Source organism: Acomys minous, assembly GCF_964271855.1.
Source record: "Acomys minous genome assembly, chromosome: 13".
NCBI lineage: Eukaryota > Metazoa > Chordata > Mammalia > Rodentia > Muridae > Acomys > Acomys minous.
The window spans coordinates 69143347-69162585 of NC_140495.1; the positions used below are offsets into that span (position 1 = coordinate 69143347).

At 43.1% G+C, this 19239-nt stretch overlaps 1 protein-coding gene across 1 annotated transcript; it reads left to right on the top strand.

The window, feature by feature from the left end:
- Positions 1–2390: 2390 nt before the first annotated feature.
- IL17A (interleukin 17A) lies at positions 2391–5587 on the top strand. Its single transcript, XM_084753469.1, has 3 exons — positions 2391–2455; positions 3565–3776; positions 5141–5587. The coding sequence occupies exons 1-3, from the start codon at positions 2429–2431 to the stop codon at positions 5376–5378; spliced, it is 477 nt and encodes a 158-aa protein (XP_084609595.1). The 5' UTR covers positions 2391–2428; the 3' UTR covers positions 5379–5587.
- The last annotated feature ends 13652 nt before the right edge of the window (positions 5588–19239 follow it).

The window sequence follows — 19239 nt, forward strand, 5'->3', positions numbered from 1 at the left end:
TAGCAAGGAAGCTGCTATGCAAACAATATACAATTCAAGAGAAACACACAGCCACTTAATTCAAGAGAAACATACAGCCACTTATCAAAAAAAAAAGACAAGTGACATGAAAGCAATCTTCAGAGACCTGTGTTATGTCAAAGATTATATTATATACAATGAAACGTATAGAAATGAATAACACATTAGCCTTGAAGTGTTACAGTACAACTCAAAACCAGAAATACATATCTCAAGCACACTTTTCAAAGGCAAATTCAGTGCAGTCCACAATGAAACCAAAGTCAAGAAAGGGGGTGTGTGTAATGAAGCCAATATGGTGGGGTATCCCCTCCAGTGATGTTATTCCCAGCTAGAAGAACTACGTGAGTAGGATCCTACAAGACAAGCAACATACTGATAAATGGGGTGTAAAGGGCCATTGCTAAGGCTGTGTAAGCTGTAGAAAAGAGGTCAGGCAGAAACAAGGACCTGCCGAGCCTGGCATGGAGCACGGGAGAAGTGAGGCTAGAAGGAAAGTTTATTCAAACTGCAACACTAATTCAAGTGCTGAGGAGGTCACGTTTCTCATTCAAGAGGTTAGAGAATGGGGGGAGGGAGGTGGACCCAGAGAGGTATGCTTGAGAAACATTTCAGGGTCATTAAAGGTGTCAACATAGCTAACACAGTCCAGAGAGGTGAAAAGTCAGAATTGCAGAGCAGCATTAGGCCTGGAAAAAGGAGAGTGCTGTGAGATGTTGCAACCTCCAAGAATAACATGATTACCAACAGAATCCAACAACCCTACTGGACACTCGGTCCACTGACCCAGAGCTGCTGGTCACTTCATGCTATATGCTGGATGTGAGGCAGGTGCTGAAGAGATGAGACATGGCTCACCTCAGAGGCCAAGGCAAAAAAAAATGGCATGTAGAAGACATCTATATCTAATGACCCAATGACCACCACATTCACCCTCTGGTCGTCATCCTCTATTCCTGAAGAAACGCTCTTCTCAAGAGCTTGAAGGCAAAGGTCATCTCACTGAGAGGAGAGAGCATGAGAAAGCTGTTTCTTTCTTTCCTTCTCATTCTTCCTCTCCTTCTGTTATTAGTCTCTACTCCCCAGTGCCTCATTTTCCCCACCATTTTTCTTCAGTCTCTGTCTCTATCCTGAACTCCTCCCTCACTTTGTCTGATCAGTTCCCTATTCTTTCACTCATTTCTCTCCTGCTTAAAAAATGGTTCAGCATGAGACTGAACAGCAAATATGAAAAGGTTTCTTGATACCATGCAGGAGCCATGTCTTCATTAGTAAATCTCATGCATCTAAATATCCCCTATTAACTAATCAGATGTGGTGATTGTTCCTTGCACAGAATAGGCATTCAGGAAAGCAGTTGTTACACGCAGTTAAGTAAAATGTATTCGATGAGTGTTATATGACTCTTTTGTTTGTCTTCTTTTTTATTAATTTATTTGTGTGTTCATTTTACATCCTAATCACAACCCCGCTCCCTCTTCTCCCAGTCCCACTCTAGCACCCATTTTTCCCATACCCCCCTCCTTCCCTGCTTACCAACCCTACCTGGCACATCAATTCACATCAAGACTAAGACCACCCCTTTCACTGAGGCAAGATAAGGCAGCCCTGCTATGGAAATGGGATGCAGAGGGAAGCCACAGAGTCCAAGTCATACACAGCCCCCCTGCTCCAAGTGTCAGAGGACCCACTTGAGGACGAAGCAGCCCATCAGCTTCATTTGTGTAGAGGGCCTAGAGCCATACATGTTCTTTGGTTGGTTGCTCAGTCTCTATGCACCCCCATGGGCCCAGGTCGGTTGGCTATATAGGCCTTCTTGTGGTGTTCTTGACCCTTCTAGTTCCCTCAACCTTTCCCCTAACTCTTCCACAAGACTCAGGGAAGCCTTTTTTTTTTCTTTTCTCTTTATATTGCAAGACCCTGAGTGCTTTGAGGGGGGAGGGGATATTCTCTGGCCATGGAACCTGGTGGGAAAGGGAGAAGGATGAAATAAAAACTCACAGCACATGACTCTAGGAGACTATCAAGATTTTACTTCCCCACAAACCATTAAAAAGAAGCTAATCTCTGCAGCATCTTCACGTATGCCCGTACACACATGATGCTGAACATCAGCAAAGCATCTCTACTCAGCTCCCAACAAGTAAGGCTTTTTTTGCATAGTGAACTTCTGCCCTTCCCATCTACCTTCAGAGACAGATGTTATCCCGTCATAAAGGGGTGGTTCTGTTCTGACCTCATTTGAGGATGGAACCTTTACTCAAATGTGTCACCCCCAACCCACTCTCAACGTAGGTGACCACAGAAGGAGCAAAACCCTATAAAAAGAGAGAAGGCACCGCTATGTTTCATCCACCTTACACCAGGCACAAGCTCGTCCAGCGCCAGCTGATCAGGACAAGCAACCATGAGTCTCGGGAAAACTTCGTCTGTGGTAAGTCCCACACTAATGTATAAGACTCTTGTTGATTGAAACCAGGTCCTGTGTGTTACTGCCCATGGTATGAGACGCTGGACTCCAACAGTGGAGGTCCACGGATCCATGTATGTAGAACTGGAAATGAAACCTTTGGTAGATGCCTTCATCATTATTCAGCATTTTCAAGAACTGATATGCATCAGTAAGAAAGATGAGGTTAAAACCGAAAGATAGCTGTGATGGGACTAACCCACATTAAAAAATGTCACGTGATGCTGTGCACCGAGAGAGAATGTCTATCAAAAGTCTGTTTTCTGAGTGCAAAGGATTTGACATAATTGGTGTCGTTTTTCTTTAATCCAGGATAAAGTGGGTTCCTATTTCTTGCATATTTGAAAGCTTTGGAAGCAACTTTTGCTCCTTTGTTTTCTACCAAAATCTCAGTACATTCAAATCAGTTGATTCTAATTAGATGCGTATATAACTCTCCTTTCTGAACAAAGCTTCATAATTTTTAATGCTCTGAAATCTGACTCTCGTTATAGAATCAATGCATGCTAAATTTAGAACAGGCCAAAAATACACCTAAGAACACATAAGCGAGCTGCAGTTTGTTTGTTTTTTCTGGAGCATAGCTGGTGTACAAACACCGTTTCTGATTCTAATGTGAGTGCCGACAGCACACAGGTTTTCTACAGTCATCTTCCCCAAGGTACATGTTTGACTGAGCACAGAGTTTACAGAACCAAGTGAAAGAGAACACTGGCGCAGAAAGACATTTCCTCCTAGAAAATCAAGGTAATTGAGTGTCCCTTTGACTTACGGGCCAGCAGGCTGATGAGATGGCACAACTTGACATCTTTACTAAGACCACTGTCATCTAGGACACACACTCTGTCCTCAGTCAAAAAAAAGGAATGTAGGAAGCTGGTTTTAAAAAGAAATAAAACAAATTCTACATTTTAGAAGGATTTTTAAAAGTTTTAAAATGTCTTGCATGGTAGTATAGATCTTTCCAGAAGGTAGTATGTTTCCTATACTTAGCTGTATACTCACCATGATGAATTTGTCAGCAAAGCCCCTATGCTAACCCAGCTGCCCATCTCTCTACTTTTCCCTCCCAGTCTCTGCTGCTGTTGCTGCTCCTGAGCCTGGAGGCTGCAGTGAAGGCAGGAACACTTGTCCCACAAGGTACAGTGTGTCCAAACACGGACGCTAAGAGCTTCCTCCAGGATGTGAAGGTCAACCTGAAAATCCTTAACGCCTTTAGCCCGAGAGTGAATTCCAGACGGCCCTCGGACTACCTCAACCGCTCCACTTCACCCTGGACTCTCCAGTACGTAAGAACTCCAGACACAGTCTGTGGTTTTCCACTCTTTGATGCATCGCGCATGCCCAGAACGTGGTGTCTTAGTTTTCCTTTCTTGAACCATCAGGAACCTAGAAGGACCATTGTGCTAAGCAATGATTCTCAGCATTTCCTCTACAGACTTCTTGGATAGAACAGGGGATGCTTCACTGTAACACGCTATACTTGTCACTAACGCCAAAAAAAATCAAGCCAAACCAAGGGTAGCCATGATTCTAGCACCTATGACAGCTCATGCTGGTTGCTGACTTGTTGGAAATCCAGACATTTATCACAGAGCATTAATGCCTGAGTTTTCTCCATCAGCCCAAATTAGTAAGCGTGATTCTAGCATTTATAGAGCTCAAGTTGACTGTTGGCTTTTTGGAAATCAGGACATTTATCATTGAGCATTATGTGTTGTCTACCAGACCTATAATGAGGGAGACTTGCTTGAAGAAGACATAGAAAAATAAAGCCTGCATGCTGGTAGAGGAAGTGTCCTGTTGAGTGTTTCTTCTCCTTTGTGGCTTGCATAGACTTGACCTCCATCTCCAGTACTTTTGTACTTGACATGTCTCTGGCATACAGTACTTAGATCCCATTCAGCACAATGGTACTGATCATTTGAGTTTATATGAGGAAGTTTCAGTGGCAAGGAACCAATAGATTCACCTGTCCATGGGATTTCTCCATTTCCCAATACTACAAATAATTCAATCAATCAATTCAGAGGTCCAAGTGAATTATTTATTCAGATATTATAGGGATGGGAAAGGGATTATTAAGGGACTTTTATCTTTGTTTCCTTTCATACAATGTTTGGGATCTGTCTCATGAAGTGTCCTCAAATATAATTCTGACACATTGCTTCTTTCAAAGGCCAATTTCACCAGCTCAGACAAACAGCCATCTTATTCGTTGGTCTTTCATTCCTTTGTCTTTTCCCACCAATCAAATGTACCCTTAAAATGTTTCTATGTTAAGTTTCAATCCTCAGTGTGTTCTTTCTCTTATTTTGTTTATCTTTCAAAAACATTCTTCTAAAAACGCTTCACAAACTTTAAAAATACAAGTTTGTGAAGCTGGGAGTAGAGGTCTGTGATAGAACAGTTTTAAGCCTCATCACTGCAGGAGGAGGAAGAGGAGGAGGGAGAGGAGGAGGAAGGGGGAAGGAAGGGGGAAGAAGAAAGAGAGCCCAACTTTTCAGAGAAGCTGACGTTCTTCAAACTAACATGTCGAGACTTTGCAATGCTCTCATTTGTCATCGCATGCCCTTCCAACCTTTCCCCGTCCTGGCTTTTCCTTCCACTTAACCACGAATTCACTCCTGGCTTTTGTCTCCTCCGCAGCCGCAATGAGGACCCTGATAGATATCCTCCCGTGATTTGGGAGGCTCGGTGCCGCCACCAGCGCTGTGTCAATGCTGAAGGGAAATTGGACCACCACATGAATTCTGTCCTCATCCAGCAAGAGATCCTGGTCCTGCGGAGGGAGGCTGAGAAGTGCCCGCTCTCCTTTCGCCTGGAAAAGATGCTCGTGGGTGTGGGCTGCACCTGCGTTTCCTCCATTGTCCGCCATGTGGCCTGAGCCCTGACCTGAGGCTGGTCAGAGCAGTTAGGACGAGCCTCAGACCCTTAGGACCCCCACTCCCATGTTTTCCAGCAAAGACACTTGTATTCCTAAAACAGTTCAAGAGATTGATTCTCAGCAATACTGATCCAGAGGTGGAGTCAAAATTGTCTGCCCTCCTCCCTGAGGAGATGGTTTAAAGGGGTACCAATTTGCTTCCTGTTTGTTTTCCTGTGGGCTTTAAATTATTTATGTATTTAATATATCCTGAGATAACTTTGGGGCATAAGTTATTTTAATAAATCATCTACCTTATTATATTTCTTTCTGAAGAAGACAAAATTCAAGACTCAGAAATTTTATTATTTAAGAGGTAAAACCTATATTTATATGAGTTATTTATGGATCTATTTATTTTTCTTAAGTCTTTAAAGAAAGGGATAAAGAGTATGATTGCCAGATCTGCCAAGGGAAGTCCTAGATAGGATTAAATATTAATTGAAAATCGGCTTTATTATTTGTGTGTTTAAGATTCCCTCCTCTGAATGGAATGAAAAACCAAACCTAGTTTTGTCTTTATTAACTTTTTAAACTATTGAAGCTTATAAAAACCTGGTAAATTTAACTCCCTATTCTGTTAAAACCTTGTAACAATATCACTGTAATAATAAATTTTTGGAAAAAAATTATTTCCTTATTCTTATTAAAGGGGATATGGGGGTGGAGAGTTGGATCAGTGGCTAAAAGCGTTTTCTGTGTAATCCTGAGGTCCCAGATCTCATATAACAAACCATTAACCCCAGCTCCTAGAAGGATTGAGGCAGGAGGATCACTGGGGGTTGCTGCCTCCAGCATAGCCAGGAAAACATAAGTCCTGAGTTCAGGGAGGGAACCTGCCCTAAAGTAACATGACAGTGACTGATAGAGGGGACATCTGATACCCTCTTCTTGCTTCTACATGCATGCAAAGGTGCACACACACATGCACATGCACACACACACATGCACACACACACAAATGCAAGCACATATGCACTCACATAAATAATAAATAAATAAATAAATAAAATATTCCCTCAAAAGTATCAGCATCCGCCAGTGTGCATAGATAGATTCCGCATCCTTGGATTTAATCAGTTGAGAATTAAGAATATAGCTAAGATGTGCAAGGCACCTTTCCTGGATAAAGGGAGCTAACACCCCTTCTCAAGGAAGTCTCTCTTTATAACAAATGGAAACTATCTCAGGAAACTACATCCGGAAACAGCGCAAAGATCAACAGACCGTAGGAAGGAAGCCCAGCCCCAGTGAACACATCTGCAGCAGAGCTCCTGCATCTGTGGCTCAGGGAACATCAGGCAAGAGGAGCAGATAGATTGTAACCAGCAGAATACGAGGAAGTCAGCTGCAAACAGTCTCCTAGAAACAGCTGCATAAACAAGACCAGAAGGACTGCCATACCAATGGATATGTTAGCACGGAAGTGGGGAACTTCATGAGGTCTCAGCCCTAGACAAAGAACCACAGACAACCACTGACTTCTGGGAGAATGAGAATTAGCCTCTCCCAGAGCTGAGCCCCTTATTCTTTGTCTACTGCAGAGTGGTCTGCCCTGAAACCATAGACACACCACCAACAAAATGGACTCAGCAGGTTGTACTTAGATATATTTGTGCAAGCACACGCATGCATTTGTGTCTGAATTGAGCAATAATGAGGAAAAGAAGAATATCGTTTAAGAGTGGGAGTGGGTGGAAGGGGTTCGAGGGACAGTAGCTGGGAGGATCTGAAGGAAGAAAGGAGGTTGAAAGTGATGTATTTTTCTTTGTATCAGAAAGATAGTCTTTAAAAATGTAATATGCTTTCCCACCATTATAAATTGGTGGAAATTATAAATGAAGAGTAGAAATTTGGGGTCACACAGTTTGGATTTCAATCCTGGCTTTCCCTGCTTGCTGATCCCTGAGCAATATTTCTAAACCTCTTGCCTCCTCATCCATAAAATAAAATAAAAAAAATAAGAATGTCACTAGGTCTCTGATAGGCGTCAGTACAAAATACAGCCAGTCTTTTGCCCTAAACAATGCAGTAGTGTACACATTGATATAAGGCTCACACTGTGTGAGGTACTGTGAGTCACTGGAGATGACTTACAGCACAGGGAAGGATGCAGGTCGCTTACATGAAAATGCCACTGTTTTATACAGATGAGCATCTGTAGATCTTGGTATGGGGGAAGGGCTGGCCTCATCCCCCAAACACATGAAAGGACGTTTGAATTTCAGTCACTTCAGCTCTCCTCTGTTTGAAAAAGTGCAAAAGTGTACCTCAGATCAACACCCTTGAGCTACCCAAGTCCAATTTTTCAATTTCCCATGCCTTTAATACAGTGAGGACAAGGCTCTTTTATTAGTAGGCAATGCTATGCACTGAAGCATTCTACAGTAAATTAAGAAAAAATAATGGTGGCCTTTATACATCATTCCTGAAGATCAAAAGAGAAAAATTTAAAACTTCCCCAAAATTTAACCTGATATTTGACATAAAAGAGGAAATTCGTCAAGGAGACTCCGTTTTCAGAATAGGAGTCCTTGCTTTGATGGCTAAGGCCCACCTGGGATCAGGAGGGAACAGGTTTCTCAGATCTGGTCCCTGTCTCACATCCAGTGCATCCAAGCACCCAGAAGGGAAGTGGTGGAGTAGAGCCTGCTTCAAGAATAAGAGATGCAGCTGGGCGTGGTGGCGCAGGACTTTAATCCCAGCACTCAGGAGGCAGAGGCAGACGGATCGTTGTGAGTTCGAGGCCAGCCTGGTCTACAAAGGGAGCCCAGGACAGCCAAGGCTACAGGCTACACAGAGTACCTTGCCTCAAAACATACAGAGAGAGAGGGGGGGGGAGGGAGGGAGAGATGCTCAATGCACTAAAAACTGAGTCATATTCGCCTACAGGGAGGTTTCAAGCTTTGCGTCATAGCCAGCCCAAGCTCCGTGGCCCAGCCTACCATCACGCCCATTTAGGGAGCCCTATGGGAAGTTCTCCAGCCATCCCCACAGGCTCACTGCTTTTTCTTTTAGTTAATTAATTTATTGGTGTAGGGGGAAGCAGGCTCCTTTACTTGCTGAGCCATCTCACCAGCCGTCACTCTTTACTCTCCAGCGCCACCCAGAGGTCTACACCCTACCTCTACTTCATCCTAATCCCAAAGTGTTTCTCTTGTTACAGCTTGGTGCTCATACCCGCCCTGTCATAAACTCCCCACACACAAAGCTAGCACCAACAGGCACTGCCTTCTTGCTTTAAAGTTCACCACTAAAATCCTGCTGTTCATGTCTCTTTGTCTTCACTGGATGGAAGTTTTCGGAGCAGCACTAAAGAACATTCGTGCACCCGTGGTCCTGAACCTTTACTTCATAATAGTTTTACTAGGATTTAGGATAGGGGAAAACGCCTTCTGGTTTAGTTCCTTTGGTGTCGTTATAATAAAATTCCCGAGGCAGCTGGTTTGTTAATAAAAGAGATCTAGTTAGCCTACAGTTCTCGAGTTGAAGAGCATGGCATCTGTGGGGCTTCTGGTGATGGCTTCACGGCAGGTGGAACCTACCACATAAAACAGCACGTGAGAAAGTGGGCTAGAGCAGAGGTGCCAGGTTCTTCAAAAGCAACCCATTCCTTCAGGACAGTCCCAAGTGACCCCGTCTACCAACATTAGACAGTGCTGATCTCTCCCAAAGGTGATTCCTTCCATGACTGAACTACCTTGCGCTAGGTCCAACCTTTAATAAAGGTCTCATCACCTCAAAACCACAAGAGGAACCAAGTTTCCAGAAATGGGTGTTTGGAGACTTGATCCATAACTTTTCTTGACACTGACAAATATCTGACAGAAACACCTAGGGAGGAAGAGACTTGCTTTGGTTTATAGTTCCAGCCTTAGCCCGTGGCTGTGAGGAAGGTGTAGTAGAACTCGTGGCAGTGCGAGCACGAGGCTGGCTCTTCACATTTCAACAGACCAGGAAGCAAAGGACTTGGTCTAAAGGAGGCCTTGGCTATAACCCCACAGGCTGCATCCCAGAGACCTACATCCTCCAGCAAGGCTCCATAACCTCTCAAAACAATGCTGTAAGCTAGGGACCAAATGCATGGGCCTATGGGGGACGTTTCAAAGACAAACAGTAAAAGAGGCAAACTACATTCGAATGGTAGAATTCTTGAGCATCTCTCATTCCCTGATACACAACCTTTGTGTTCTGATTTTATTTTCCCAACTAGTACTGGCCTTCCTCAGCCATCCAAGGTATAATTCTGTGGGGCCTTGACAAAACTCTTCTTTCTCCTTCCCCTCTCACACTTTTAATCGAGGCCATAAAGGAAAACAGCTTCCTGGCTTCTTTACCTGGTTCCTGTTCAGCTACTTTGCTTAAACCTCCCTGGACCACTTGCCCAGGGATGGCAGCACCCACACTGGGATGAGACTTCCATCAGTTACCAACTTTTAAAAACTGCCCCCACCCCAACTTGCCTACAGGCCAGTCTGATGGAGGTAATTCCTCAGTTGTGTCTTTCTGCTGTTACCTCTGCCCCATCCCACTGATCCTGCCTACCATTGCTCTGGATGGTCTCCATGCATCTGTCAATGCTACCTACACACAAAGTCAATGGCATCAGAGTACTCTCGCTGCCTTGCTTACTTCATGCCACTTTCTGCCTACTTGTGTCCTAAGTGTAATGAGGTTCCTGTGGGGCCGCTATGTTATTGTTGAATTCACTGTCTGTGCTCTGGGGCCCCTCCTCCTCCTCCTGAATGCCCTAGCCACTCTTTCCCTGCTGTTCCTCCTATTCACAGCCTTCTCTTCCTGCAATACCTTGGCCCTGCTTTGTGACAAAAGCATGTGGCAAAGGAAACAAGACGGGAGAGAAGAGACTGAGGTTGCAGCCCCATCAAGGGCAAGGCCACGAAGGCCTTACGTCCTTCTGCCAAGTTTCATCTCCTTAAAATTTCACCTCCTCACAATATCACTAAAATCTAGGAACCAAACAGCTGACATGTGAACCTTCGGGGAACACTTGCCCAAGCAGCAGCATGCCTGGTTCTGTCCTTTGTTACTTACACACTTCACGCTTCATGCTTTGCCATCTGCAGCAAACTTTTGCCTCTGTACTCATTAAGGCTTCACGTCCTTACGATTCATGTTTTGTATCTTTAGCTCCCTTGACCAAGATGCTGTGATGAGACAGGAAGAGACTGGAGGAGCTCACAGGTGGACACAGACAACATAGCCTGCTTAGTATGCACTTATCTCAGAGTATCCACGATGGACAAGGCTTTAATGAGAGGCATTAAAGAGTTGCCTTCACCAGCTGTGTGACTTAGTTATTCTCTACAGAGGCAAACCACAACAACCAAAGACAGTTCACGTCCTTTCTCAGCTATGGCAACATGTATCCACAGAACATGGATCCAATGTGATAGAGACCAGTCAGGGTACTTTTTAAGTGACATTAAGCATTTTTTTGGAGTTATAAAAAAAACTATCGAGAAAGTCAAAGATGAGAGATGGTATACCTATCTTCAGAGAAATTACATTCTATGGGCATAAGGGACAATGGGATGATGGAACGTAGCTATAAAGGAAGATCTGGAGACACCCTGAAGAAGTAACTCAGTAGTTAGGAGCACTTGCTGCTCTCACAGAGGATCTGAGTTAGGTTCCTCACACCCAGGTTCACCATCACCTGTAACTTCTTGTCTAGGGTATCCAACACCCTCTTCTGGCCTCTAAGAGAACCAACGTTCTCATGCACAAACCCACACACAGACACATAATTAAAAATAAAATAATTATTTAAAGAAGAAAGAAATGAGGCCACATTGAAGCTCATAAACTAAATAACTGAAGTGGTTTTGTTCTTGCAGATTGCAAGCATCAAAGACTTTCAGAAGAAGCTATGTCTACACATGAAATGGGAGGAAAGAGAAAGAGGGAAAGGGCAGAGACAGAAATAACAGGCATTTGTTTTCCTGTTTAACTGCAAAGCCACCTTTATAAGCCAGCTTCAAAAGCACAGAACCTGTCCCAAGAACAGCAACTGGGAATAACAGCATTCACTGCTGAAAAGAGAGATCTCGAGACTCCAAGGGTGACGGTTTATCTCACACCTCCCCACACTCTCAGCACCATTTCTTTTCAGATGTATAATTTAGGGTACAGGTGACATAACTGGCTCTCAAAGCATAAATCTCATTCTTAGTGCTGTCGGGGAAGTGGACATGTCTGTGGTTAAAAGCAAAGAGGCTTTAAAAAGCTCAGATCAAAGGTGGCTCGTGCCTCACATACCTCACGCTGTATTACCACAGGTAGGTTACTCTCATAATTTCCTGTGAAGAGCTGTGCACTGAAGTTTGCTGGTGCCCTAAAGCGAATGGATTGCCATCAATGGTGATGACGACCAGGAAGATACATTCATAACCTAACCCATATTAATGGCACATGTGTCACTGTCCCCTGTGTTTATTACTGGAAAGACAAAGTTGGGAAAGTTGCTTCATTCATTCTTACTCGTTCAGTGTTTTTCCGGAGAAGCAGAACCTTAACTAACTCTTACTGGATGGTTTTAAGGCCAGCTATGAAATCGCTGTGCTGGAACACTTTGAGCGGCCGTCCACCCCACCCCTCTGCCAAAAGAGAAAATAACCTGATGCTGGTGCCAGCCATATGGCTCACTGAGTAAAGGCACCTGCTGCACAAACATGACAACCTGGGCTTAAATCCTGGAACCCACATAAAAGGAAGAAGGAGAAACCCAGTTCCACAAAGCTGTCCTTTAACCTCCGCAGGTACACACACACACACACACACACACACACACACACACACAAATGATGTAGGAAATTTTTAAGATAACATGTTATCATTTGCAATATTACCAAGTCTATTTCTAAAGAACTTAAAACATGAAAATCTCGCCATCATTGTCCTCCCCAAAGCAAGAAATCCTCCTTAATATCCAACTAAAATCTTAGATTATGTGCAGTGTATAAAAATCCCTTGTGTTATCTTGAGGGAGATGCAATGAAGGATCAAAGGAGCCATATATCTTATGTTTTAATTTGGGAAAAATACATATACCTGGCACAGGAATACAGTAGTGTTGACCACATGGCACCATGTAAGCATATGCTATTTTGCTAAATTGTATTCAGCAAATTTTACACCGCAAAGTGGAGCCATTATAGGAAGCTCCGTGGTGATGTGAATTAGGCAAGACCACAAAAACACTTTTGTAAGAAAGGATTCTGGAGCTACTAACAGGAATATGAGAGAAGGGATGCGGGCCAGTGAGGAAGGTAGAGGATGGAAGAGTTGACTTCACCTGTGGGTGCAGTCAGATCATCACGTGAGAGTACTCTGATGCAAGAAGGTGGTGACAGAGCTTCCAAATGTCCTGCTTGTTTTCTTTTGCTGCATAAGAAACAGAAACACCTACTGAGGGTGAGAACTGGTGGAGGTGAGGGGAGAGGAGAAGAGCAAATCGATCAAGGTCAGTTTGGAAAATGACAGGTAATACATTGGCAACTGTCATACAGAGACAAGAATAAACATTCCATAAGCATGTGGGAGAATTGGAGCGCAGGTGGATATTCGGGTGCTAGGTTGGATCCTCCTGAGCTCAGTGGCCAAATATTTAAGTAATAATCAGTCAGCAAAGGCAGTACACTTTTCTCCAGCCACAATCAGCAGTAAGTGTTCAAGCATAGTAAAAAAAAAAAAAAAAAAAAAAAAAAAAAAAACCTCAAGTGCAGCAGTGGCTGCTATGTGGCCAGTTGAATTGGACCACATGAAACGAACACATGCAAAAAGAGTGACCACAGTCACTGGCCATGGCTCTAAGCTGAGCGAGGAAGGAAAACGAGCATGAACGTACAAGATGATGCATTGACTCCAGAGACCTGCAGAGACGGGATCCAAGATGTTGGCGTAGTCTCCTCAGCTCTGCACAGTCACCAATACTTTGTTTGGGTTTTTGGTTTTTTGGTTTTGTTTGTTTTGTCTTTTTAATTCTCTGTTCCTCTTGCGCTTTGGTGAGACTCAATTAACTTATTCTACTCCTAGTCAATATAACTGGCTCAAATCCAGCCTGGATAATGATGGAGTAGCCAGGTTAGGTGTGCAGTGGATCAGTAGTGATGCTGAGAGGCAAAGCTTTCTCTGCAGGGATGAGAGCTAAAGCTGTATTACAAAGGATAACAACGTGGATGGAAGGATAGGAAGTGAAGGAGGAAAAAAAAATCTCTTTTCCAAACAGCTTGGCTATAGAGAAGAGAGGAGTGACCAGAGACACTTAGATTGGGCAGAGCTCACAAAAGCTCAAATCAATACACTGTGGCATGCAAATGAAAAGTACACCAAGTGCTGAGATGTCTCAGTAAAGTGTTTGCTTTGCAAACAGGAAAATAGGTGTTTCCCCAGGACCCCACACTTTAAGAAGCCAAGAGTGTCAGTACATGCTCATAATTCTAGCCTGAGGAGGCAAAGATGGGTGGATCCCTGGTGCTCACTCACTAGTTACTCTACCTGGTGAGTCCCATGCCATAGGAGGGGGTGGGGGTGGGGGAAGAAACAAAGAAATAAAGTGGGGAGAAAGGGAGGGAAGAAAAGATGTGCATCACTTGAAGAATTACGTCAGAGATTGTCTTTCGGCTCCACATACTCAAGTATGTTCATCTGTGCACACACACACACACACACACACACACACACACACACACACACACACGGCATTTTACACACCCACTAGAGTTAATAAAATTTAAAAACCAAGAATACCAACTTTTAGTAAAAGGATGTAAGCTCTCTCACATTACTGATGGAAGTAAAAATGGTGCTATCATACAACATTAAGGCAAGAAGCTCTGTTAGACTAGTCCTGCACTACATCCCAGCACACTCAGCTGAAACACAGTAGCATCTGCCATACTAGAAAAAGAGACCTGTTGAAATAATAAATAAATAAATAAATAAATAAATAAATAAATACAGGAAGTTCCAGTCAGCCTGAGTCAAAGAGAGAGAGAGAGAGAGAGAGAGAGAGAGAGAGAGAGAGAGAGAACTCTCTATTGTTATTGTTTTGTTTTGTGTGTGACTCTTTTTTCTTTTTATTGTCATACACTAATTGTACAAAGTAAAGAGTTTCATTATAACATTTCCGTGCACAAATACAGCATTCTTTATTCACCTCCTATATTTCTGTTTTATCCCTCCTCCCCCACCCTCCTTGTACTCTTCCCCTTTCCCATCACTAATAGTCCATTTTTTACTTTCATAATCTTTCCTACCTTCTCCCAGATTCTATACATGAGAAGGGGAAATGCTGTATTTGTCCTTTTTGTGCTGGCTTATTTCACATAACACAATGATCTCAAGTTCCATCCATTTTCCTGAAAGCAACATACTTTCATCCTTTTTTCTTTATTTTATTTTGAGATCATGATTTAATTATATCACTTTCCTCTTCCCTTTCCTCCCTCCAAACCCTCCCATATACCATATGTTGATGGCCTCTTTTTCATTAATTGTTGTTACCTACACATGTGCGCGCACGTGTGCGCGCACACACACACATGCACTCACATTCCTAAATACAACCTTTTAACTCTTTATAATGTAACTTGTATATATGCTTGCAAGGTTGACTACTTGTTACTGCATAACCAATTGCTGTGCTCTTCTCCAGAGAACACTATTTCCCCCACTCTCATAATTTTTAGTTGCCTGTAGTTCTTTGCATAGGGTTGAGACCTCCTGGGTTTTTTCTCTCATCTGCTTTGGCCTGTTGACCTTGTTCAGCTCCTGTTTTGGCAGCCATGTTGCTGGGACTTTATGTAAGTAGCTTTGATATTACTGGGAGAGTCGATCTCACATCAGACTCCCCCATCATTTCTTTTTACGCTGAGTCAAGTCCCCTTGGCATATGTACTGTGTTTTCCTTTTCCAATCATCCATTAATGGGTACCTAGGCTGACACCATAATTGGGCTATTATGAGTAATGAGGCAATAAATATGATATGCAAGTATCTCTATACCAAACAAACTTTGGTTTGGATTTTCTTTAATGATTCTATTTCTTTGTTGAATTCCATTTCCTCTTATATATGTATCTTAGGGTTTTAAGCTTTTAGTATATGTACTACAATGCAAATAAACCATGAATTGTAGTAAGGGACCAGGGAGAGGAAGGTTCTCTCCAGGAGGAGGAAATAGGTATAGTCTCATGGGAAGATAAAGGGGAGTTGTTGGAAGAAACATAAAGGAAGGAATATGGGAGGAACAGCCAATCCACCACTTAAAAAGCTGTGTGGAAACATGCTGGTGTACACACTTCCTATATGGAATGAATCAAGTAGAGTCACAAAACTATAGGAGAGACACTGTCCCACTTGACATCTTATGTCACCAAGTAAAAGCTCCAGTGCCAGGATGTTGAATCACAGGCCAAAGGGGTCTCATGGGGCCATCCAAACACCACAGGCTACTGCCAAGGTTATTGATTGCTTTCCACAAACTGACGGTGAAGCTCTATTGCTGAAGACAACACTTACTTATGTCCCTGAACAGAGAAGCTAAGCTGATGGCTAATGAGAAGCTTCCCCTCTACTTGCTAACGTTCATGGTGCTGAAAGGTACCCTGCATGCTACAGGAAAAGAAAAGTATTAATACTAGCCAGCTACAAACCCAGTAGCCTACAACAGCAACCTGTGTGTGAGATATAGTGATACAATAATGGCACAAATGTAATGCGAGTAACCAACCATCTTTTTAGAATTGGATTTAGGGCCCACTCCATGAGATAGAGCCCATGCTTGACACTGCTAAGGTAGACAAGAGATTAGATAGTTCATAGGCCTAGGGAAAAATCTACTCTTATGCAGTTAAAGGAACACAGCAATAAAATGGCTCCTAATTATGTTCTGCAGTCATATATTAGTGCCTCACTCACTGCACACTAAAGGTGATGCTTCTTTTAATAGATGGGAATTATTAACACAATCATCCACAATTGGCAATGTGCAAAGACTGAGAAGCTTTGAAGCCCTCCCTCCTAAATGGGATGTCTTTATCAACTCCCCCATGCTCAAGGCTTAGGGAATCTACCTAAGGAGATGGAAAGGTTGTAAGAGCTAGAGGTGACTCCAAGGAAATAGTATGTTCCAGACACAACGAGGCTGGTACATATATGAACTCACAAAGACTGTGGCAGCATGCACAAGACCTGCACAGGTTCAAGTCAGACAATGTCCCAGAACTGAGAAGGGGGAGAAGACATGGGAGTCTACCCTTAACCAAGAAGCTACTTGCTATTATTAAGCGAAAGTCAGTTTTCTCTAATGAAGTCTCCTGGAGTATATCAACCACATCCCATAGAGGCTCCATGCCCAGTAGTACTCAGCCAACACAAAATAAACTCAATGTTATTTTTATGGGCCTTTTGTTTTCTTTTGGCATTTTTGCCTTATTAGCATATTGATATTTTGTTTTTATTTTGATTGTTTTCTGCTTTTTTTTTTTCATTTTAGTTTCTTGCTTTTTGTTTTTTTTTTGGGGGTTGTTTTAAAGAGAGAAAAAAGGTAAGAACATAAAGTTGGTTGTGTAGGCAGGTAGGGAGGACCTGGAAGGAATTGAAGGAGGGGAAAAACATGATCAAAATACACACACAACACACACTAAATACATACCACACCACACACACACTCACACACATACATTACACACTACAGATATACAACACCACACATGCATAAACACATACACTACACACACATCCCATACACTACCACGCACATCACACAACACCACACACAATATACCACATGCACAAATACACACTACACACACTGCTCACACACATATTCACACACCATACCACATACACAGCACACCACACATACACAAACACACACATACTCTACACACTATACACACATACATACACACCACATACACAAACACTTGCACGCGCACACACACACTCTGTCTTTTTAAGTAATTTGCTGAAATGTTTACTATGGACAAGCCACTTTGGACAATACTTTACCAGTTAAATTTAAATCCCAGCAGACCTTCTCCTAGGTTTTTGGCCCAGCAAGTATCTCTAAGTATTTTTTTGTCTCCACAAACCCCTCTGGGCCCTGGTTTATTGGCTCTGTTGGTCTTCTTGTGGAGCTCCTGTCACCCCTTTGTCCTTCTATCCTTCCCCCATGTTTTCCACAAGGTTTTCAATGTTTGTCTGTGAGTCTCCACATCTGTTTCTAGGCATTTCTGGATGCAGTCTCTCAGAGGACAGCTATGCTAGGCTCCTGTCTGCAAGCCTAGCAGAGGATTATTAATAGTGCCAAAGATTGATTCCTTCGCATGGGGTGGGTCTCAGGTTGGGTCAGCCATTGATTACAATCCCTCAATCTCTGTTCTATCTTTATTCCCACACATCTTGTAGGCAGGATCAATTTTGGGTCTAAGTTTTTTGCAGGTAGGTTGGTGTCGCCCCACCTCTACTAGGAGTCCTGTCTAGTTAGAGGGTGTCCTTTTAAGTCTCCATGACCCCTGTTACTAGAAGTCTCAAGTAGAGTCACCCCCACATCCTCCCATAAGCCTACCCTGTCTTAGGTCTCTGGCTTGGCATGACAATATCTTAAAAGCATTATACTAAAGTGAAAGAATCAAAGAAGCCACCTGTTACCTACTAATCTGTAAACAGTTTATATTTGAACTATACATTCTAACTACCATTTCACTGTATGGGGGATAAGCAAAAAATTTTGTTTAAGGGTTGACTCCAGAAAAGAAGAATAAAAATATTGTCTATCAGGAAGTACAGTAACTTCAACCAGGCTTAAGCATTGGTTTAACATTTCTCCCTCGAAGAGTTCTTAGATTATTTCTCCTGTTTCTGCAACGGCATGAGCTGCACGTAGCACGGTGATCCGGTTTTAGTACGAGAACTCTCCACTGCCCTAGATAATAGACTGCCTCTGCCTCACACTCACATAGACTCCCACAAAGCCCCATCTCTCTCGCCTTGGTCTACCCTGCCTCTTGACAAACAATGTGGTTAACCACGCCGTCTGCTGCCTTCCTGGTGAATTGGGGGCTCACAGTAGAGTGAGACTCACTACAATAATATACCTCTCACTCTTGGGTCCAGAGAGAAATAAAAGAGAAGCACCAATCCATGTGCCCTCTGTTACCTCATGGAGGAAGATGCTCCCAGCAAGGAGAATTCCAGGAAACGGTCCAACCTCCTGAGAAAGAGAGGCTCCAGAGCCATTCTCCTTGCTGCCTCTTTTCTTTGCCCCCTGTCTGTGACTTCAGCTCAGCTTCGAGGTGAGGACTGGAAAAAAAATTCAACACAAACTTTTCCTCGCTTCCAGAAAAGGCAAAAAATACTTCACAATTATTCATAACTCAACCTGGTACAACCCATAGTTACTGATGCTGTTGTTTGGGGGGTTTTCTAGGTTTCCTCAGACTTCTGACAGCAAAAGCTAAGCAGTCTCTTGCTTTAAAATATAAAGAAAGAGAAGACTGTGTGTGACAAAAATGAAGGGACTCTGGCCAGCCTGAGCATGGCAAACATGGATCTGGCAGGCTGTCCCTTTCTCCCCGATTCCCTCTGCCTTGTTAAAAATGATTAGATTACATTCCTAAGGCTAGCCACCAAGGTCTAGTCCCTTATTTGGCCACTTCCTTCTCCTGAAGCTGACTACCAAGATCCAGATATCAAAGTATTGAAGAGGCCTCCTTTGGCACTTTTGGGAACAAGCAAAAGAAACGTATTCTAAGTACTACTATTTCGTTTTCAGACTCCGTTTAATCATAGAGAG

Coding starts and splice junctions, on each gene's coding strand:
- IL17A (XM_084753469.1), top strand. CDS start 2,429: ATGAGTCTCGGGAAAACTTCGTCTGTG. Junction 2,456..3,564: donor TCGGGAAAACTTCGTCTGTG/GTAAGTCCCACA, acceptor TTTCCCTCCCAG/TCTCTGCTGCTGTTGCTGCT. Junction 3,777..5,140: donor ACTTCACCCTGGACTCTCCA/GTACGTAAGAAC, acceptor TCTCCTCCGCAG/CCGCAATGAGGACCCTGATA.